Genomic DNA, 22,286 nt, shown 5'->3' on the forward strand with positions numbered 1-22,286 from the left:
GCAAGGATGGGCGCAGGCGAGAGGGGAACTTGGAGCCTTTCTGCCCTCCTACCCGAGGCCTCTCCTTGCCTCTTCCCTCTCACCCCACTTCCTAAGACCCAGCGTGGATCAGCTGCGCAATGCACTCTTCCTGGGGCCCCCTCATGGTGACAGCTTTCCAGTGGGGCTGTGTATGCCCAGTGCAGGCCTATCATGTGGCAGGCTCGGCAGGAGGAGCTTGGCAGGGGTGTGGGGCAGTCAAGGGGCGGCAGATCCCAGGCAGCTTCTCACCCCGCTGGCGGCACCTCCCACAGGGGCGGGCTGGCTCAGCCAGTCAGCTCAGCCAACCTTGCAACTGCCAAGCAGAAGACAGGAAGCCAGCCTGGCTCCTGGCTTTGGGGCTGGGAACTGTGGGAGGAGGGCCCAGGCCCCACTGGAGGCAACCTTTAGTGTCAAGACCCCAGGAACCAGTCCTCTGTCTGGCCAGAGGACACAGGCTTGTGGCATTTCTCCAGAGGCTCTCTAGGGGGAGGGAGGACCTCCCTGGAACCATAGGCCTAGGCTCTGACCCTGGAAACACCCAGCCTGGGCCTGCTGAGGGCCAACAAGTCAGGGCAGGGGGCAGCAAATTTTTAACTCAGAACGTTGATCATTAACAGGGGTAGGAAAGAGTCCAAACCCAGCATCCCCCGAGGGCAGAGACCAGCTTGATCTCGAGCCTCCTGCAGAGATGCTGGTCCCCCGAGTTTGGTCCTCTGTGAGGCTAGGGCTGAGCAGGGTCTTGTCCAGGACCCTGAGGGGCTGGCCCTCAGGGGAGGGCAGGGGGATGGACCTCTCAGGCATCTACCCACCTGTGACCACCCCTTTCACTGCCACGGCCGAGGTGGACTATGGGAAACTGGAGGAGAATCTGCATAAACTGGGCACCCTTCCCTTCCGAGGTAAGTGGGATCTGTCCACTGGGGGAGTTGGAGGGGTGTGAATGACCCTGGTCTCCTCAGCCAGCGACCAGAGAAGGGTACACAGGCTCTGTGGAGCTGTTCACGGACAGTCGGGTACCCTGGGGGTCATCCCATTACAGGAGAGGAGCAGGGGGGCACTGGTCTGGGGTCAGGAGGCAGATAGGAATCTAACTGCTGGCCTGTGATCTTGGAATAAAGATCATCTCCCCCAAAGCCTTGTCAGCACCCTCTTCTGGGCAAAGCCTCCTTTGGCCAGATTAATTCCCGTTCTTCACCCTCTGACTCGTTTCCCCCTTTACACAGGGGCCTCCCCTCTCTGAGATCAGGGACAGATCACATTTGTGACACTCAACATGCAATGCAGCCCAGGCATATAAACGAAGATAGAAGGGGCAAGTCCTGCCCATCATCCCGCCCCGCCCACCCTATCCGGCACCCATGGCAGTTCCCCAAGGCACTGTCACTCCATTTCACAGCCAGAAAGCTGGAGCTCACACTGATGAGATCCCTTGCCCAAGGTCACTCCAGCTGAGGTGTGGCTGAGGTGGGATTTGAACTCAGGTCAGGCTGCATGGTCACATTCGGCTTACTCCACTGCCGACCCATGAATTTCCCCCCCAGACCAGATTCCAACAGATAGACCCTGGTCAGCCCCAACTTCCCAGGGCTTCCAGGTGGCGCTAGTGGTAAAGAACCTGCCTGCCAATGCAGGAGACACAAGAGACACAGGTTTGATCCCCTGGAGGAGGGCCTGGCAATCCACTCCAGTATTCTTGCCCGGAGAATCCCATGGACAGAGGAGCCTGGCCGGCTACAGTCCATGGAGTCACAAAGAGCTGGACACAACTAAAGTGACTTAGCACACACAGCACCAACCTGGGAATGGAGTGGTTCTGACCGGGGTGATACAGTGGAGCAGTTCAGAACATGGACTCTCGATTCAAACCACAGCTCAACCACCGACTTAGCTGTGAGATAAATCTCTCCAGACCTCAGTTGCCCCATCTGACATGTGGGAGTAATAATGGCCACATCATAGGAGGGTTGGGAGAAGAATCTGAGAGGATGCAAGTGAGAGCATGCTGTAAACTGTGGAGGGTGATATACATTAGCAGGCATGGACTCCAACGATGGCGCTGATTAGAGTAACAGTATGATCGCCACTGTGGGCAGAGACGCACTGTGACAGCACCCGTGGCCTAGCGGAGACCCCTTTCATATCTCTGTGCTCAGGCGATGTGACCCTTCCCTAGGACACAGTGAGTGCCCTGTGGATGCCCACATTGAGCAGTGACACAAAGGATATTTCTGCTGGGGCCCAGCTCACTGGAGCCTGAAGGTTTGAGCTGAGGCCTGATTCTCTTGAAACAAAGTAAGAAGCTCCTTGAATCTCTGAGAGAAGACTGGCCTCACCTCCCAGGTTCAAGGACACTCTAGTGCAGGGGTGGGGAGGGTGGACTTTGATCTGGGGTCTGTGTGCACCCCAGACTCTTCTCTGTACCCTTCCTTCCCCTCCCCTACCCCACTCACTCCTGCAGGGGATACTGGGGTGCCTGGGAGCATGGCTGCCATGACTGGCAGACTAGCCACTGGTCCATTTCCCATACAACCTACGCAGGCATCTGCTCTCACCTCAGCTCTCTCTTACCCCCACACACGTGGGAGCAGGGCGCTGTGTGGAAGAACCCAACATCCAGGGTTAGAAGACTTGTAGGAGTATGTTTCTGCCTGTTACGACCTTGGAAAAACCACTGAAACTCTCTAATCCGGTTTCCTCATTTTAGAATGAGAACTGGGCCACAGCGTTCAATGCAGTTCTTCTAAGGAGCCCAAACCTGAGGCCGTGGCACAGAGAATATTGGGCTATAATGGCCCTGTCACAGCTCCCAGGATGCAGTCAGAATGCCTGGGAAAGGGGCAATGAGCCACTTTAGCTCGAAAATCTGTGTGTCTCTTGCTGGATCTTTGCCTCTTTTTGCAGCCAGGTTTCAGGGGCAGAGGAGGGAACCATCACACATCCCATTGCCATGGCGTCCTGCAATGAATTAAAGGTTCTCCAAAAAGGCGATGATCAATAGGCTGCCTGGGTGGCTTAGATGGTAAAGAAATGCCTGCAATGCTGGAGATCTGGCTTTGATCCCAGGGTCGGGAAGATCCCCTGGAGAAGGAAATGGCAACCCACTCCAGTATTTTTGCCTGGAGAATCCCATGGACAGAGGAATCTGGCAGGATACAGTCCATGGGGTCACAAAGAGTTGGTCATGACTGAGCAAATATAGATAGAATAAAAAAAAATAAAGAGATGGGAACCTGTCTTTGAGGAATCAGTGAACAGTTAAGAGATTCTTCTGGAAGACATTCCCTGAAACTTTTTATTATTTATTTAGCATTGTTAATTTGCATTAATTATTTGAATAAAGAATATTCATTTAAATAAAACTTATAACCAAAGAAAAAAGGGAGGGGTTTTTGCAGAAGGGCCGTTTGTCCCTGAACTCACACCCACAAACAACCTCAAAAATGAACTTTGAATTGTTATTTCCAAATGAGGTTAGTGAATTACCCCAGAACTACTCCAGCAGGAGCAGAGAGATGATGTTTCCCATAAAACTTGAAGCTTCTGTCTTATTCCCTTATTATGTAGGCAAGTCCATGGATTCTTGTGATGTGTCATATTAATATTTTTGTGTATATTGAAGCCATTCGTTAGATAAAATATTTTGTTTAAAATATCACAATTTTTATAACTGTATTTTGGCATTAAAAAAAATGTGTCTATGTCTCTGGGAGTGACCCAGGCCTGTCTACCCTGAGAGGCCCTGGGTATAATTTGGGATTGAGGGCCAGACTCTCGGTTGTCTGTAACTACAAGAACCTGGCCAGGCAGCCCACCCATTCATCACCTGAGCTGTGCGTATTTACAGGGGAGTCAGGAGTAGGGGCAAAGTCTGGGTTTGCAGGGGCATCACTAAGGCAAGAGGTAGCAGCCCCCATCCTGAAAGAGCCCCAGGGATCTGGGGCTGGGTGAAGTCGCCTATTCTATGTTTTCTGCCTTCTCAGCCCAATTGTGACCTCATGTTACTTCAGAATGAGCCCCTCCCTTTTTCTTCTGGGCCCTCTCTGTAATGGGGCTAGTGGCTGCAAGTGGAGATGGAATGCTCTGAGCCAATAGCGCGGTAGGCCCCGCACGGGGGGGAGACACGAGGCTTAGGCAACAAGGAATGGATGCCAGCCCAGTCAAGAAGGCCCTTCAACCCTAGCCAGCTTGACCCAGCAGCCTCTGTCCCTTGGGGACCACCAGATGAGGACGAAAAGAAACCAAAGACTAAAGGATAAGATGGCCTGGTTTGCAGAATAGATCCCAAGCAGGAGGCAGAAGGGACTCAGAATTGGGGAAGTTACTCTTTTACTGACTTGAGGAACAACTGGCAGAGTGGGAGAAAGGTCCCAGGCCTCAGGCCGTTCCTGTCAGGTTGGACATAAAGGATTGTGTGGTCTCTCCCCACCCCGCCCCTCAACCACCTTCCTCACAATGAGGTTCATTGCTGAGGCGGGAGGGGCATCCTAGGGAGGGTGCAGTGGGGGGCCTGCCTGCCAGACACCCTCAGAGAGCCTGTCCTTTCAAGCATGAACCAGACCATCTGGGCTCCCCCACTCCCAGTGTGCTCTTAGCTCTGCCCGCCTGGCGTGGGGTCCTGGAGCCCTTCTTGGAGCTCATCCAGCAACCATCATGCAGGGTGGTGCTGGGGACCGCCCTGTTACTGGGAGGTGGAGGCCTCGTGTTGTGGATGCAGAGGAAGAGGAAAAGGAAGACAGATTCTGAGACCTCACAAGAGGTGCAGGAGCCAACAGACAGTGAAAAATTGAATGATGAGAGTTGGATCAAATCGCACTTTAGCCGTCTTTCCGAGGAGAAGCTGGCCGCCAGCAACACTGCCTGCCTCAACACCGCCGGGCCCAGCAGCTCCGCCGCTGCTCCGCAGCCGGACAGTGGCAGCGGGGAGGCCAGCACCACGATTCGCGTGGAGACCTTCACCACGAGGCAAGGAGACGAGGGCATGGCCCTTCACCGGGAGTCCTTCACCAGCAAGCAGAGAATGTCTGGGACTTCCGTGACCAAAGAGACCCACAAGGAGTCTGGGAAGTCCTCGTCCGCAGAGGAGGCCACGTGGGCCACTGTGGCAGCCTGTACCAAGGAGATTGACGCCAAGGGGCAGCAGCTGGCTAACTCCATGTTGCAACGGGCCACAGCCTGCCAGAACTCGGGCCACCTGGAGACCAAGGACATCAACCAGGAGGAGCTGAAGGCCCTCGAGGAGGTGGAGATGAAGCTGAAGGGGAATTTCCTCACCCAGCGGGAATCCACCGTAGCTGGCGCCAACCACACTCACACCTACCACAGCCACTGCCACCATGGCCACCAGGGTTATCCAAACCACCAGTCCCACAGCCTGCCCAACCGCAGCCCCCAGGGCTACCACCCCTTTAAAGCCACCTAACCACAGATGGAGATGCCCCTTCCCCCCGCAGGGCTGGCACACAAACACAGGCATCCTGTGTGGCCCATTTCTCTGATGGGGCAACCTATGTGGCCCAGAGTAAGATGCTGCTGCCCAAGTGCCTTCTTCCTCAGGTCCCCTACAAGGGGTCCCGGGCCCCTTCAGCTCCATGAGTGGGGTCTGCCCCTGATGGCCCCTGATGAGGGAGAGCTGGGGAGAATTGAGGTAACTGAGGCAGACTCACAGGCCCCTGAAGAACGCCCGAGAGAAAATGGGAGAGGCAGATCCCAGGAGCAGCCGAGAGCAACACACTGATGCCAAATGCCTGAGCTGAGCCAATAAAGCCTTGCATACCCTTACTCTTGAGTCTGGAGGCTCTGTGGCCAGCCCCGGGTCTGGGCGAGCCTCTGGGGAGAGTGTTCCTCCTCCCAAGTCCTCTTCTGGTAGGCTGATTCAAGGATCCCTAAATTAGCTTCTGGGGTCTTAGGTTCTGGGTATGGGAAGTCTCCACAGGGCTCAACTCCCGCTAACCTGCTGCCGCCAGAGGAGGAGGAAGCAGCCAGGAGCTGGGAGGTGCGGGGAAGTACGGTGCAGTTGGAAGTAAGTAGGGGTGGGATGTAGGTCTACAGTCCTCTTGGTGCTGCTCTCTCCCCTCCCCCACTGGGATCGTGCTGGTGCCTCCCCACCAGCTACCGTCAGAGCCACGGTATTGGGCTATGTACTCTGTCTCCTGGTTTATGCTGCTGTGGCTGGGGCTGGGGCTGCCACTGCTGCAGTACTACTAAGTAGCAGCATTGCTCATACTACAATCACTCCCCTGCCTTAAAAAAAATTTTTTTTTATTTATTTATTTAGGCTGTGCCAGGTTTTAGTTGCAGTATGTGGGATCTTTAGCTGCGGCATCTGGGCTCTAGTTTCTGATCAGGAATCAAACCTGGGCCCCCTGTATTAGGAGTGTGGAGTCTTAGCCATTGGGCCACCAGGGAAATTCCTCCCTCCAACCACCACCTTTTTTTTTAAGTTTTTAGTACATGCCACACTCTGTGTCATGTACGGCACAGACCCAAGAGGAAGGTATTACGTTATCTCCACTTTGCAGGTGAGGCTCAGAGGTGTAATCTTCCCAGAGGTGACATAGACAGTAGGTGGATGTTGCTGGGGTCAGAGCCCAGCGTGCCCTGACTCCAAAGCCTGTATCCCTAATCCCTGCTCTGTGCTGCTCCCTGGTCTGATGCCCACTGTCCCCTGAACTGTTGTCTCTCATAATTGTCCCTGTCCTCTTCCCACATGTCCTGACATGCTCTGTGCAAGAGACCTGCAAGCCTGGGACTCTCCCTACCTCTTTCTGGGTCCCAAGAAGCCATTTTTGGGGCAAATGGTGACCTCCCTGTTAAGCTGTTAAAGGGAGACAGCTGTCTTTCCCAGGAAACTTGAGAAAAGTCAGCTACAGGGCACTGTCTAACCCCCAGTGTCTCCTTTACATAGACATTTCTTACCATTTGTATCTATTATGGATTTACCAGTGGTTTCCAAACTGTGGGCCTCAAACTCCAGGAAGGAGGTGCCTAGAATCATTGCAAAGAATGGATAAATCCATAAACACTCTAAATGTTGTCAATTGTGACTTTATGGAGCACAGTTAGGAGTATTTGAATATTTCTGACACTACTAATCAGTGACTATATAAACGTTGATATGTGTGTGTGTAAGGTACTTCATTGGAGAAGGAAAGGTACTTCATAATAAAAATCTTAATTAGGAAAAAAATGGAGCCAATCCTCCTGGAAAATGTTGGAAGATGCTAATTAGACAGAAACCAAAAGCAGTGAGTTTTGGCTTCTGAAAATGATCGTTAAAATATGTGCATTTATCTGAAAGACCTTAAATCCCTTATTAAAAACTTAATACCTAAAATTTCAGATTAGCTAATTATGACTTTGGAATCTTAGCTTTTAAAATGTTTCAAACTGGCAAAAATTTCAAATAAGGTCCACAGTTAGTATTGTACTCCTGCTCACCCTCTGGTTTTGATCACTCTTCTCTAGTTAGGTATGGTGACGGAGGGATGTATAGAAATCCTCTGTACCATTTTTGCAGCTTTCCTGTAAATCTGAAGGTAGTTCAAGTTAAAAGTCAAAAAATTATTGGACAAGTCAGTTATGAGCTCATGTCAAAGTTTTACTACAGTTGTACTTCAAGGAAAATAGCTTCTAAGGAGCCAATTCAAGTATAAACTCTTGGTGAGGATATTTTTTATAAGAAAGGAGAATGGTTAAATCATTGTTAGACTAGATACAAAGAAAAGTTAACAGTCACTAGCCTCTTGCCTGAGAGTCTGCTGGGGGGTGGGGGGTGGCTGGTTTCCCAGATCAAGGCTTAATTCCATTAAAACTCATTAGGAAATTGCTTCAGCATTTCATCAGGAACTTTCCTTTCTTCCTAGTGGGAGGTTATGAATTACATCATGCAAAAAAGTTCTGCCCCAGACCAGGTTTGGGATGATTTTTCTTTTATACTACCAATTGTTAACGCATAGGTCAACAGGCAGTGTGCTAGGTGTCACAGAGGAGGCCAAAGTGAGGCAGCTGCCATCCTTGACCTAGATTCTTCTAGACTAGTGCTGAGCAAGGACAAAACACCGTGGAGTCCAGTGGGGAGGGGGCTTGAGGAAGGCTTCAAGGTCCTTGCAGCATGTGGGGGGCTGCAACTAAGGAGGTGTTCTGGGCAGAGGGAAGAGCAGGAGCAAAGGCGTACCGCAGGAAGATGGTTGTGTGTCTGGGGGCTCTGACAGTCAGTTTGGCTGGAAGGGAGTGTTTGGAGATCAGCAAAGGGGAGGAGGAAAAGCCTGAAAAGTGACTCCAAAGCCTCAAGCCAAGGAGGACTTAGGAAAATATCTGTTCAATTTCCTCATTTCACAGCAGAGGCCAATTGGAGAAATTTTTCCTAGTCCCAACAGGTGGGGGTAAGGGAGGTTGAAGGATTCTGAGGATCTCCGTGCATTTTTGAATAGACAGCAGAGAAGGACTACAACAGGCAAGAGAAGTTCAGAGGAAACAGGCTCAGGGAAGACTGGATTCCAGGAAGACTTCTCGGAGGAGGTGGCAATGATGATGGGCCAAGGTGTGTAATACTGACTGGGGAAGCTCCTTACATACAAGAGATTGTGCTTCCTCTTGGCCACAGTAAGTCACCCTGTTGCTTGTGTGTCTTCAGCCTCCACCCAACTCCCCTCATCAGGCCACACTGGCTCCTAGAGCACCCAGAGTAACCATGCGGCAAGGGAGAGAGGCTTCTGACATGAGCCTCTTTCCTCTAGAGCTGGAGGGGCTGAGAGGTCCCTGAATGCAGCCTCCCCCCCATACCAACCACCGTCCCCCTCCTCAGACTGAAAGTTGCCTTTTTCCAATTTTAAGGCTTGAGCACTTCCTCTGACTCCATAATGACTATAGCTACTTGAGTGCTGGGTTCTGTCTATTGTAGGCATTTGTAAATAGGATCTCACTTAAACTTCACATAACTTTAAAAGGGCACTAAAATTACCCCCATTTTTCAGTTGAGGAAGCTGAAGTTTGATTAAGCTATTTGCTCAAGAGTTCCGAGCTGGCGAGGGGCCACACTGGGAGTTAAACTTGGGCTCTGGCTGCCAACTCTGCTGCTCCCTGCTTCCCCAAGAGCTCACTTTCCTCATTCGCCACCCATCCAGAGTTCTGGCCTTTCCTCTGCTTTAGCCCCGCCTCCACACCCAGCGGCACATTGGGCCTGAACCTGGACATCTGGTCAAGGAAAAGGAGGGGGTTCTTTGCAGTATCACTTTACAGACTTCAGAGTGGTTTTTTCTCATACATTTTCTCATTTGAGCCTTTAAGACAGCTCTACAAGGTAGGATTAGTGCCCTTATTGTCTGGAGTCTCAGAGAGGGATGGAACTTGCCCAACAGCCAGAGGGGCCTGAGGCCAGCGCTTGCCTGGGTCTACCACACTTCCTCTTCCCCAGCCTGGACTCCCTGCCTTCTTGAGAGTCAGGTCTGGGTTGGATGCTCCCTTAAGTAAAACGAGGAGAGGCCACTAGGAGTCTGGAGCACAGGGCCTGCTTCGCCCACCCCTGGCCAAGCTCAAGACCCAGCTGTCCTGCTGTTTAGGCCAAGTCCACCTGTGGGACATGGAGGTTTCTGGACTTGGCCACCAGAATGAAAGGGGACTTGGGAGTGAGTGACCCATGGTCACTCTGAACATGTCTGGACATGTCTGGACATGTCTGAATCAAGAAGCCCCCTTCAAGAGGGCTTGGGGAGGCAGGAGCAGAAGCTTGACCTCTAAATCCTTAGCCAGAGGTTACTGGTCCTGTCACGGCTGGACTGGAGCCCTCTCTGGGGTTGGTAACTCTTGTGAGTGGGATGATCCACAGAAATCACTGAGACTTCTACCATGGGCTCCTAGCCTGACATGGAGGAACTGATGCTGAGGCGATCATCTGACAGAAGCAGAAAGCTATTTGCCTCCAGATGTTCTCTGCAATGTTACCAAAACACGAAACTGGGGGAGAAATGCTAAGTATCCAGGAAGTTCTCCTGGCAGCCCGCTCAGTGGACTTGATGGGATAGTGAACAGCACAGAGAAAGCCTTGTGGTGTAAAGCTGACTCCCCACCAGCACTGTGTCCCCTTAAGGATGACTCACAGGAACAATCTTTCTCGGTCCCAGTGCCAGGAAAATCTGTGTTTCTCCAGGGCAGCTGCTTTGCTTTATCTTGATTTCTACATATCTGTCAGCTGACTACATTTCCCTTTTAGCTTTGACTGTCAGGAACCTCCAAATCAGATATCTGTCAGAACTGTATGGCAGTGATTTTGTATATTAATATAGCCCCCATTTTCTTTCCTTTCTCCCCAATAGTCTTCTATTTATTAACAATCTTCGTGTATTGTATGCTACATTTAAGGGAAAAAATTTGGGATGGGATGGAGAGGAGAAAGAAGAGGAAAGAGAAAGTTGAATGAAAAAAGCTGAGAGGAAAATGGCTTTGCATTCCCTTTAGATTGAGTTAAAGAGCATCAGTTCTACTGGTCTCTTGTGGATATGAAATGATTGACACCTCTAATGTTAGAAACCTCACAAATTGGATAAAACAGGAAATGCAAAATAAAATAATGAGATGCCACTTTTCATCCAGAAAATTGGCAAGAATTTGCTCTGACAGTACTCAGGATGGATGTGAACGAGCACTCACAGTTTTTTCCGTGTGCTGCTGCAAATGGACTGGCTGACTAGAAGTCTGGCACGTGAGAGTGCATTTACTTGTGACTCAGCCATTACACACCTGAGTCTCTAAACTGAGAGAAACTCTTAAACTGTTGGTTTCAGCATTGTTTATAATAGAAAAATAGGAAATAGTCTAAATGTCAAAAGGAGAATGAAAAGTAAGTTGTGGTCTAACTTCACAAGAGAGTATTATATAGCAATGAAAACGAATGAATCAGGGCTCTCTGTACTGCTGTGGACAAAGCTCAAAACTTAATGGTGAGCAAAAATGGCAAAGAGCAGAAGATTATGTGATTCCATTTCTATAGTCTTAATAGGCAAGAAACTTATTATATATTGTTTATGGCTCCAGATTTGTGTTTCAAGGGTAAAGAGACACAAATGGGAACCATGAACACTTGAGACAGGCCAGAGATGAGGAAGAGATGGGGGGAGGTTGTCAGGGTACTGGGTACACTGATGTGGATTATATCATTATCTATTCTTTTTGGTATGCTGAAATATCTCATTAAAACAAAAAAATGGTGTGAACACTGTCACTGCAACAGGGTACAACACTCTGCCTGTCTCAGGACAAAGATGGGAAGGAAATTACGAAAAACAGTGGTGATGGGGAGATAGGAACCTGGGTGAGTTAAGACCAACGGCCAGTTTTTCACAAGCAGATGGTAAGGTGTTGCTTCTCTTGCAGGCTTCGTTGTCCAGGGCTCCAATGGCGAGTTCCCCTTCCTGACCAGCAGTGAGCGCCTGGAGGTGGTGAGCCGCGCACGCCAGGCCCTGCCCAAGGACAAGCTCCTGCTGGCCGGCTCCGGCTGCGAGTGTGAGGCCTCAATGCCCGGGCCTGGCGGTGGCTGGGTGTGGGGGCTGGCTCCCTGGCCTGGAGCTGGGTTCAGTCTAGATCTTGCTCTGTCTCTTCTGCATCCCTTGCTTGCCTCGGTGCTAGTCTGGTCCACTCCCTCCTGCCCTCGCCCACCATGGCCTGTAGGGAAGACTTCTTTCTTCCTCCTGTAGCTACGCAGGCCACGGTGGAGATGACGGTGAGCATGGCCCAGGTCGGGGCTGACGCCGCCATGGTGGTGACCCCTTGCTACTATCGTGGCCGCATGAGCAGCGCCGCCCTCATTCACCACTACACCAAGGTGGGTTAAGGTAGGGGTGTGGGTTTGAGGCCTGGGCCCAGAGGAAGCTGGGTAGAGCAGAGATTCTGCCCAGGGAGGGGAGGAGAGAAGCTAGGAGCAGAGTGGTGAGCTGACTTCCCATGAATGGCAGCTTGGGGGAGGGGAGGGACACCACCAGGTACCAGCTGTGTGACTGTGGGCAACTGACCTAACCCTGCTGTGTCGCTCTTCCCGCCCCCTCAAATGGGAGGAATAATGAATCTTCCTCCAGGGAAGATTGGATCAATCAAAACGAAAAGGACTTGGAGCTGTGCCTGGCACACAGAAAGCACTCATAAGTATCACCCAGGATCAGCGCTTGCAATCAGGGTGCCCAGCTCTGTGACTTCTCATCCAGGAAGTGGGCCGGTCCAGGCAGTCCTGCACAGACCCAGGCTCCGACCGCCTCAGGCCTGGGGCAGCTGGCCTCCCCTCTCTTCTCTGCACCCCTCAGGTAGCTGACCTGTCTCCAGTTCCTGTGGTGCTGTACAGCGTCCCAGCCAACACGGGGCTGGACCTGCCAGTGGATGCGGTGGTCACGCTTTCCCAGCACCCCAATATTGTGGGCATCAAGGACAGCGGGGGTGATGTGAGTGGCAGTGGCCCTCAGCCGGGGACTCCTCCTTCTCTTCTCCTTTGATACCGACTTCAGGGCAGCTCTAGGACCTGCTTCAGTCCTGGGCTCTGGTGTGGGTTCCCTCTGTCCTCTGGGCTCTCTGGGGTTCATCTGAATCAAGGGGAGCATCTCTCTGAGCCCTCGACTCTCATTCTCCCACACTTGCCCAGCCCCCAGCCCCCAGCCAGGCCGGCAGCAGAGCCTGTGAGCCCAGCTCTCACACTAGCTTGGCCGTTATTACAGGTGACCAGGATTGGGCTGATTGTTCACAAGACCAGGAGTCAGGATTTCCAGGTGTTGGCTGGATCAGCTGGCTTCCTACTGGCCAGCTATGCCATAGGTAGGCCTCCCACTCCTCTCAGACTGTGACGAGTGGTCATGATACAGGCAGCTGGATTCTGCTGGGAAAGATGCTGAAGGCCAGGACTGTGTGGACAGGGGGCTTTTGCCAGCCTGCCTGCTGGGAAACCTCAGAGATATGTCTCACCACTTACTTATCTGAATAGTGGATGCTTCTAAGTGACCTTGTTAGGCGGAGGAGGGTGGCCGTGAACAATCCCCTGGCCTGTAGTGGGGATGCCTGCAGTTTGTTCTAAGTCCCAAGCTCCCTGCTTAGGTGACAAATTTAGCTCCTTTAATCTCACCTTGTAAATTATCCTCTAAGGGCAGAGGCCTTGGGGCGCTTCCCACCAGTCTGGGAGTGCATTTTCCTCTCTCCCTGGGCCCAGGCCAGAATTAATTGTTAGGCCTGCAGGGTTGGCCTGGGGATCTTCAGCTGACTGATCAGACTCTGTTGCAGTCTAGGATCCTAGGAATGTTACCATTTAGACCAAGTGCTCTTGTCTGCTTGGGGTCAAGGTCCCTGAGTTCAGACTGGATTTGGGCCCCGGAGGGGAGGGGAGCACCTGCTCCCATCAGCTGAAGCCCCAGTGATTTGAGATTTGAGTTACTTTTCCAGCGATGCAGGGGACAATGCTGCTTCACGTTCTCTCTGGTCTCTGCAGATTTTGGCTTGTGATATAGGTTCTGCATAACTCCCCTCTGCCCTGTCACAGTCTCTAAAGGGGAGAGTTACAGGAGACACATTTATGCTTCCTTCCTGAGTGGTAGGTGGAAATAGCACTGGCTGTGCAGGCTGGAGATCTAAGCTGGAATCTGAGCTTTGCCATTTATTCACTGAGTACCACCAGGCAAGGTAAACGACCTCTCTGGGCCTGAGTTCCTACTCGGCAAAGCAGGGAAATGTGAAGATTAGAGAGCATTGGCCCTGGGTCTGTCATAGCCCTTGACACAGTAGGTTTTTGATAAACAGCAGTTACATTCACTCATGAGAAATGCCCACTCTGTCTCCAGTCTTGAGGCCACTCTGCTTTGAGTCACTCCTAACTAGCTTTGCAATCACACTAAACAGGCTGGCAGAACTTCCGAGATCACAGCCAGCCCATTTCCATTGCCCAGATGAGAGCAAAGAGGACCGGCAAGTGTTAGATGACTTGTCAAAGTTCACACAGCTGGGTCTCCTGACTAAGTCTAGTGCTCGTTCTCCTCCCCCACGACTGTCCCAGGCTGAATTCACTGGGGGGAATACAGTTTCCATAGAGCAGAGGCTTGCCATTCATGCCATCTCCTTCCAGGGCTGATGAGTCAGGGGGCAATTGCAGGAGTGTGGAGGTGCCAACTGGCAGGTGGGACTTTACTGTGGAGGAGAGGGGGATGAGGGAAAGGAACCATCCTTGAGTCAGCCTTCAGGTTCTGTTCCTTGCCCCTCAGCCTGTGGGATTCTATTTTGAATATGCTGGCAAGGGTCTCTCTGGAAATCTGTACTCCGTAAACTCACAGACTGTGTCTCAGATGTGGCTCACCGGTGGCCTAAAAATCCGCAGCCTAACTCTCAGAACAAAGAGGTGCTGGGGACCAGGATTTGGAATTCTCTTCAAGAGGAGCCTCTAGCTGATATTCTGCCTTTTACCCTGTGGCAGGAGCTGTGGGAGGCGTGTGTGCCCTGGCCAATGTCCTGGGGTCTCAGGTGTGCCAGCTGGAGAGACTCTGCCTCACAGGGCAATGGGAAGATGCCCAGAAACTGCAGCACCGCCTCATCGAGCCAAACACTGCGGTGAGCTCCCAGCCCGTGGGCCCAGCGTGGGGGTGGTCTGTGTTCTTGTTGGAACAGGAGCCAGTGCTGGCACAGGGGTCCCTCCTTGGTCTCTCCTCTTTCAGAAAGGCCTTTTAGAGAACATCCCAGTGTGGGAAACTCTTTGTGCCTCCCCAGAAAATCTTGACTTCAGACAAAGTCGAGCCCCGTTGGTTCTCAAACTTTAGTGTGCATTAGAATTCATTCAGGGAGCTGGTTAAAATTCTGCTCCTTTAGGCCCAGGAATAGTCACTGAGACAAATGTCCTGGGTGATTGTGACATAGGGAATCCTGGAACCGTACTTAGAGATACACTGCCTAGAGAGAGGGAAACATGGGCCTTTATGTCAGCTTTATAAGGGGCCAGATCCTGAAAAATGGAACGACAGGTTAATAAAGGCGTGGGAAGCCTGGAGGTATTCAGAGCCCAGCTTTCCCAGGAGAGTCCTGTCTTCAAATAATCCATTCTGCAGTCACACCGTGTACCCCGAGTCTGTGTTGGGCAAATCAAGGAGAAGAGGCAAGGTGGAATGCCGGTCAAGTGCAGGCAATGCTGTGCTGAGCCACACTGGAGTCTCAGGCAAAAAGAAAAACATGTGTCCCTGGAGACATGTTTTCATTTATACTTTAAATTAAACTTTTTACTCTAGTATCACTGTGGATTCACATGAAATGATAAGAAACAATACAGGGAGATTCCATCTACCCATCACCCTGTTTACCCCAATGGTAACATCTTACAAAACTATAGCACAATATCAAAACCAGGATTTTGACTAACATATAGTCGAGATATAGAATATTTCCATTATCATAAGGATCTCTTATGCTAGTCTTTTATAGTCATACCTACTCACCTCCTGCCCTCACCCCCTCCTTAACCCCTGGCAGCCACAAATATGTTCATTTCTATAATTTTATCAGTTCAAGACAGTTATGTAAATGGAATAAGGTCATCTAGAACCTTTCGAAATTTGCTTTCTTTTCACTCAGCATAATTTCCTGGAGATTCATTCAAACACAAGTAGCAGTTCTTTTTTATTATTGAATGTGGCCAGAAGCAGCTTTGTTTAATCATTTATCTGTTGAAGGATAGCTGGTTGTTCCCAGTTTGGGGCTATTAAAAGCTGCTGTGAACATTCATGAACAGATTTTAGTATGACTGTAAGTTTTCATTTTTTCTGGGATAAATACACAACTAGTGGGTTGTGTAATTTTTGCATGCTTATCATTTTAAGAAACTGACCAGCTTTTTTCCAGAGTAAGTATACCATTTTGTATTTTTGCTGTTGTTAGTCGCTAAGTTGTGTCCAACTCTTTTGTGACCCTATGGACTGCAGCCTGCCAGGCTCCTATGTCTGTGGGATTTCACAGGAAAGAATATTGGAGTGGGTTGTCATTTCCTTCTCCAATTTTGTATTTACATCAGTGTAAATGTATGAGTGACCCAGTTTCTCTGTATCCTCAACAGCATTTGGTGTTGTGACTTTTTTTTCATTCTGATAGGCATGTTGTGACATCTCATTGTGGCTTTAATTTACATTTTTCTGATGGCTAATGCTATTGAACCTTTTATAATGTATTTATTTGACATTTATATGAAATGTCTATTTTTGTCTCTTACCCAGTTTCCAATTGGATTTTTTTTTTCCACTGTTGAGTTTTAGAAGTTCTTTATACCTTCTAGATACTAATCCTTTGTCAAAAATGTCATCTGCAAATACTTCTCCCAGTCTGTAGTTTATCTTCTCATCCTCCTAACAGATGTTTTGCAGAGCAAAAGTTTTTTAATTTTAACGAAGTCTAATTATCAATATTTACTTTTATATTTATGCTTTTGGTGCAAGTCTAAGATCTCTCTGCTTAGCACAAGATTGTGAAGTTTCTCTTTTCTTTTTCCTAAAAGTTTTATGTTTTACAAGCCTGTGACCCATTTTGAGTTAATTTTTGTAAAACGTATGAGACTTAGATCAAGGTTCATTTTTTTTCTCTTTTTTGGCCTGTAGATATCCACTTGCTCCAGCACCATCTGTTGAAAAGATGATCTTTCCTTTATTGAATTACTTTTGCACCTTTGTCAAAAATCAGCTGGGTGTATTTGTGTGGGTCTATTTCTGGATTCTCTATTCTCTCATTGATCTATCCCTCTGCAGTACCACACAGACTTGATTGTTGTAGGTGTATAATAAATCCTGAAATCAGCTAGACTGACTCTTCCTACTTTGTTCTTTTCTTCCCCAAAACTGTTTTAACTAATCTAAATCTTTTGTCTTGCCATATACATTTTAGAAAAATATTACCTATATCTATGAATACTTTTGCCAGGATTTCAGTAGGAATTGTCTTAAATTTGTACACCAATTTGGGAACAACTGACATTTTTGCTTTGTTGTCTTCAAATCCTTGAATAGGCTATGTCTCCATTTACGTAAACCTTCTGTGATTTATTTCGTCAGCATTTTGTAGCTTTTGGCGCACAAGTCCTCTACAAGTTTTGAGAGATTTACACCTAAGTGGCTCATATTTTTGAGTGATTATAAATGATATTGTATTTTTAATTTCACTATAAAATGTTTATATCTAGTATGTATAGGAACCAACTGATTTTTACTTGTTTATCTCATATTATATATGACTTTGCTAAACTCACTTATGCGTTCTAAGAGATTTTTTTCTATATTCCTTGGGATTTTCTACATAGACAATCATATCACCTATAAATAGGGCATGTTTTAATCTCTTCCTTTCTGATCTGCATGCCTTTTATTTCCTTTCTTGCCTTAATGCACTGGCTAGAATTTCCTGCACTAAGATGAACAAGAGTAGTGAGAGTAGACATCTTGACTTGTTTCTGATCTTAAGGAAAAGTGTTCAGTCTTTTACTGTTAAGCACAATGGGAGGTAGGTTTCTGTAGATGCTCTTTTTCAAGGTGAGGAAGTTCTCCCTCTATTCTAGCTTTCAGAAAGTTTTTAAAAATCATAAATGGATGTTGAACTTTTGTCAAATGTTTTTCTTTATTGATTAATATGATCATGTGTTTTATTTCCTCTTTAGCCTGTTAATATGGTGAGTTACATTAATAATTTTTAAATACTGAACCAGACTTGTATCTGAGTGGAATAAACTCCACTGGCACACGATGTATAAATCTTTTTATATATTGCTGAATTCCATTTGCTAATATTTTATCAAGGGATTTCCCTGTCTATATTCATGACAGATATTGGTATACCGTCTTTCTTTCTTTGCTTCTTTTCTTCTGTATTGTCTTTGATTTCGGTATTGGGATAAAAATAGCTTCATTCATTGATTGGGAAATGTTCCCGTCTCTTCTGTTTTCTGGAAGAGATTATGAAAATTGATATTATATCTTTGAACATTTTTTAGAATTCTTCAATGAAACCATCTGGGCCTGGAGGTTTCTATTTTGGGAGTTTAAAAATAATAATAATTCCATACTAGGCTCTGCTGATACCTCACTGGCTGGAAGGGGTAGAAGTGCTTCCTTACTGCTCCCATGTGGCTTCCTCTGACATCTCGAGTGTGTTTGACAGGGTGGCCTCCTTAAGGGTGGGCAGTGGTCAAAGTTCTGACTCTCCTGCGGGATCTGGCTGGAGTAGAGTGATTATTGTTCACAAGTTCTCCATCTTGCTCAGCTGCCCCTTCCTTGTCTTCGACCAGAGGGAACAGCCTTTTGTGGGGCTTTTCTTGTCTCTGCTTACTGGCATTTCAGGGTCACTGCTCCTTTGGCTCCAAGTCTAGACCGAGGAGCTTGGCACTGTGCTGTTTCTTGGGTCCCGAGGTTGCTAGTCAGTCTTCCTTCTCTCTGCCTTTCAGACTTTTATGTTGGTTTTTATATAATGTCCTGGGCTTTGCATTTTTTTTTTTTTACTTCTGCTTTTTGAGGGGAGTAAAGAAAAGTACACCTATTCCATCTTCCTGGAAGTGAAAGCTCTAAGCAGTTTTCTTTATTTATTTGGCTGTACCAAATCTTAGCTGCAGCATGCAAACTCTTAGTTGTGGCGTGTGGGATCCAGTCCCTGACCAGGGCTTGGATCCAGGCTCCCTGTATTGGGAGACCAGCGTCCTAGTCACTGGACCAGCAGGGAAGTTCTTCAGGTAGTTTTCTGAACGGTGATTTTTCCCTCCCAGGATATTAGAGTAGTTGGGAAAAAACACTGAAAAATTTTAAAGTAGGTACATTAACATTTGCAACACTTTTTCCATTTAATACCCAAAACATAACTTACTAGAATTTTATTTCCCTGGCTTGAATGGAAGCAAACACATCAAACCAACTTTTTTCCCTAAATCTGCTGCTACTGCTGCTGCTGCTACGTTGCTTCAGTCGTGTCCGACTCTGTGCGACCCCATAGAAGGCCTAAATCTACTTCTAGAAAAAAAGTTATCATTAAAAATATGCAAAACATGTATAGGGGGCACATGTAATTAATGGCCTCAGGCTACAAGATTCTGGGCACGGTTCTGTTAATCTTGCCTTTATTTAAAACTTTGACTCTTTGCTCATCGTGGGCTTTTTTTTGCATTGATTTTTACGTTTTAAAAAATATTGCATTAAATATTCGTCTCATGACTGAGTATTTTGGTGCTCCGTCAAGTTTTGCCTGTGAGGCAGGTAGAGTGGTGGGCGGGCTCGAGATGTCTCTCATGGTTTACATCTTTACCTCAAAGGGACAGATTAATTCAGATGTAGAGAAAGGACAGCTGAGCAGGCAAGCTTGAGTTTTCCTGGCTGTGAAACTCCCCTGGCATAGGACGCCCTATAGATAGGTCGTAATAACTGCAGGAATAAAGTCCTTTAGGCTGAGTCCCATCCGGCCCCAGGCTGTACTATACATACCAACATTCCACTGGGGCAGGACCTCTGCTCTCCCACTCCCCTCCCTGTGAGAGAGAAAGTCCCAGAGCCTGCACACCACCAGACAGGAAGAGGAGGAGCTTCCAGGCCCCTAATAGTAGAATCTTTTAAATTTATTTTTTATCCAAGCATGGTTGAATTACATTGTTAATTATTGCTATACAGCAAAGTGACTCAGTTATACATACATATATATTCTTTTTCATATTCTTTTCTATTATGGTTTAATCACAAGATATTAAATATAATTCCCTGTGCTACAGAGTAGAACCTTGTTGCTTATAATAGTGGTATTTTTCTCATCCAGTTCTTGTGACATGGGGTAGCTTTCTTTATCTCCTAATATTACAGATGAAGCAGCTCGGGCTGCCCCTTGGGAAGAGAGGATGCTTACTGCCTCGGCGTGCCATCTTGTCTTACCCTTCAGTTTGTGCCCCATCCTGTGCCAGCTCTGGGCACACACTCAGGAATGCCTGGAACACCTTTCTGCTGCCTGGGCTGTAGGCTCAGCCACCCCAAGAGCAGCTTGATGTCACCTTATTGCCCTGCCCTGCTTGAACACAATGTGCTTCCTCTGCCCTCCCACCCAGCCAACCTCTTGCCCTGGCTATATTTAGGACTTTCCATAGTTTTTACCTCCAAACCATTCCACCCTTTCTCAGGGTCTAAAGAGGGACAAATCAGAGATCTTCAGACACCCACGGTGGAAGAAGGCTTTCTTCTAGGTACTTCTTGTTTCCATCGTCTTTCCCACCCTGCTCAGGTTTTGGGTGAAATGCCCAAGTTATTGGGCCTTCCGAAGTGGCTCAGTGGTAAAAAATCCTCTAGCCAATGACAGAGATGCAAGAGGTGCAGGTTTGATCCTTGGGTCAGGAAGATCCCCTGGAGGAGGAAATGGCAATCCACTCAGTATTCTTGCCTGGAGAACCCCATGGACAGAGGAGCCTGGTGGGCTACAGTCCATAGGATCCAAAAGAGTCAGACAGGACTGAGCGACTGAGCACACACACTCACACACATGCCCAGGTTATTAGAATATCATGGCTGGAAGCAGGCCTGGGAGGAAGCTTGCTAAAGTCTACTGGCCTCTAGTGGTGAAGAGTTACTAAATGTCAGTCATTCATCAGTGGTTCCCAATTATTTTTACCCCAAACAACCTTTTTTCTATTTTTACCCTTCACGATGCCTGTATTTCTCAAGTTTTACTTCCCTCAAAGTGAAATCTCATTAAGTAATAATTACTTCTTTTTAAGTAATCAAAGACCAATCTAACACTTCTGATCAGCCTGAAACAGCCAGTTGCTATGCTAGAAGCAAAGAAACAAGATGCCTGATTTTAAATTAGGTCTTCCATTACAATGGAAAAGCTTAGAGATCATGTTGTGCAGACCCCTCCTTTTTTAGGCAAGTGAACTTGCTCAGAGATAAGTTAATGATACAAGGTTATTCTTTGGACAACAGATGTATTGTTTTCCCTGTGAAAGCATTTGGAATTGGGGATCAGGGAAGAGTTATGGGTGGATGGGAGGACCCTGCTGTGGGAACAGGAGAGGTCTGGACCATGCTGATTTCCCGCAACCCGTGTGCCCAGGTCAGGTACCCGGGAACTGGGCTGTAGACCGGAGATGCTCTAGCCCCCAGACTCACAGCACAGTTGCCTTCTCCCTTCTCAGCTTGAGGACTGAATGCTGGTCTCCTCCCCAGTGGGGTGGATTTCTCTAAAACCAAAGGAAGCACCTTCCTTCATTCTAGATTTTGGCCTGTGTTCTCTCCCACCCACCTGCCTTCTGGATTCCCAGTCTACCCTGGGTGTCATAGATTCGGCAGGGTTACTTTACTAGGGAAGGAGGGTGGGAACCCTAACCTTCTGAAAGTGAAATGCCTGGGTTCTATAAGTGTGTGTGTGTGTGTGTGTGTGTGTGTGTGTGTGTGTGTGTGTGTGTGAAGGGGACTCCCCAGTCTCTTCTAACAGGTGCTGCTCCTTAGGTGACCCGGCGCTTCGGGATCCCAGGGCTGAAGAAAACCATGGACTGGTTTGGCTACTACGGAGGCCCCTGCCGCTCCCCCTTGCAGGAGCTGAGCCCTGCCCAGGAGGAGGCGCTGCGCCTGGACTTCGCCAGCAACGGGTGGCTCTGAGCGCCGGCCGGGGCCTGCCGGACCACGCCCACCTCAGCCTCCTGCCGGGTGGTGGCGGCCTGAAGAAAGCGTGGGGGAGACAAGGGCTCAGGGTTCGAGGTTCCTCTTCTTACTTCAGTCCTCCCGGTAGACTTTCTCCAGGCACTACCAGGCATGCTTATGTCCTGTTCTCCCAGCCCCATGATCTCTGGTTATTTGTATCCCGAAGTCTGGGTCTTTAGGGACCTTCAATATAGGAAGGAACATGACTTACTTCTCTCTCTACTGTGCTTTTCTGTCCTTGAACCAGGAGTCAGACTGGAAGGGTGTGTGTATGTGGTGGTGGTGGCGGGGGGGAGCGGTTTGCGGGGGGAGTTGGGCACAGAATGGCCATGTTTTAATGGAAGGAAGACTGCTCAGGCGTGAGGGTACAAACCTCTGTCCAGCACAGTGCAGCAGGAAGCTGGGGTAATTCTGAGAGCCCTAGTTCTGACTCCTTCCAGGAGAAGCGGTAGGTTTGAAAAATCTAATCAGAAAGCTGTCACTGGTCTTTGAAAGTCCCCCGAGCTACAGTGTAGTCCTTTCCTAAATCTATTTTGATTCATCTTGTATTGTCTCTAGCCTTGATCCCAGCCATCAAGTGTACCAGTGAGGCAGCCCAGTGACTTAACCAGAACTAGTAAATAATGA

General features: G+C 48.6%; 2 protein-coding genes across 4 annotated transcripts; both read left to right on the plus strand.

The window, feature by feature from the left end:
• The first annotated feature begins 337 nt into the window (after positions 1-337).
• Positions 338-21,869, plus strand: HOGA1 (4-hydroxy-2-oxoglutarate aldolase 1). 3 transcript variants are annotated; one of them, XM_024985530.2, is made up of 8 exons: positions 834-920; positions 8,451-8,560; positions 11,389-11,517; positions 11,709-11,840; positions 12,313-12,443; positions 12,714-12,810; positions 14,450-14,583; positions 21,468-21,869. In XM_024985530.2, the coding sequence occupies exons 2-8, from the start codon at positions 8,545-8,547 to the stop codon at positions 21,615-21,617; spliced, it is 789 nt and encodes a 262-aa protein (XP_024841298.1). In that variant the 5' UTR covers positions 834-920; positions 8,451-8,544; the 3' UTR covers positions 21,618-21,869.
• C26H10orf62 (chromosome 26 C10orf62 homolog) lies at positions 3,721-5,799 on the plus strand. Its single transcript, XM_010819976.4, has one exon. It carries the CDS (start codon positions 4,730-4,732, stop codon positions 5,438-5,440), a length of 711 nt encoding a protein of 236 aa, XP_010818278.3. The 5' UTR covers positions 3,721-4,729; the 3' UTR covers positions 5,441-5,799.
• Positions 21,870-22,286: the final 417 nt, after the last annotated feature.

Source organism: Bos taurus, chromosome 26 (assembly GCF_002263795.3).
Source record: "Bos taurus isolate L1 Dominette 01449 registration number 42190680 breed Hereford chromosome 26, ARS-UCD2.0, whole genome shotgun sequence".
NCBI classification, from domain to species: domain Eukaryota; kingdom Metazoa; phylum Chordata; class Mammalia; order Artiodactyla; family Bovidae; genus Bos; species Bos taurus.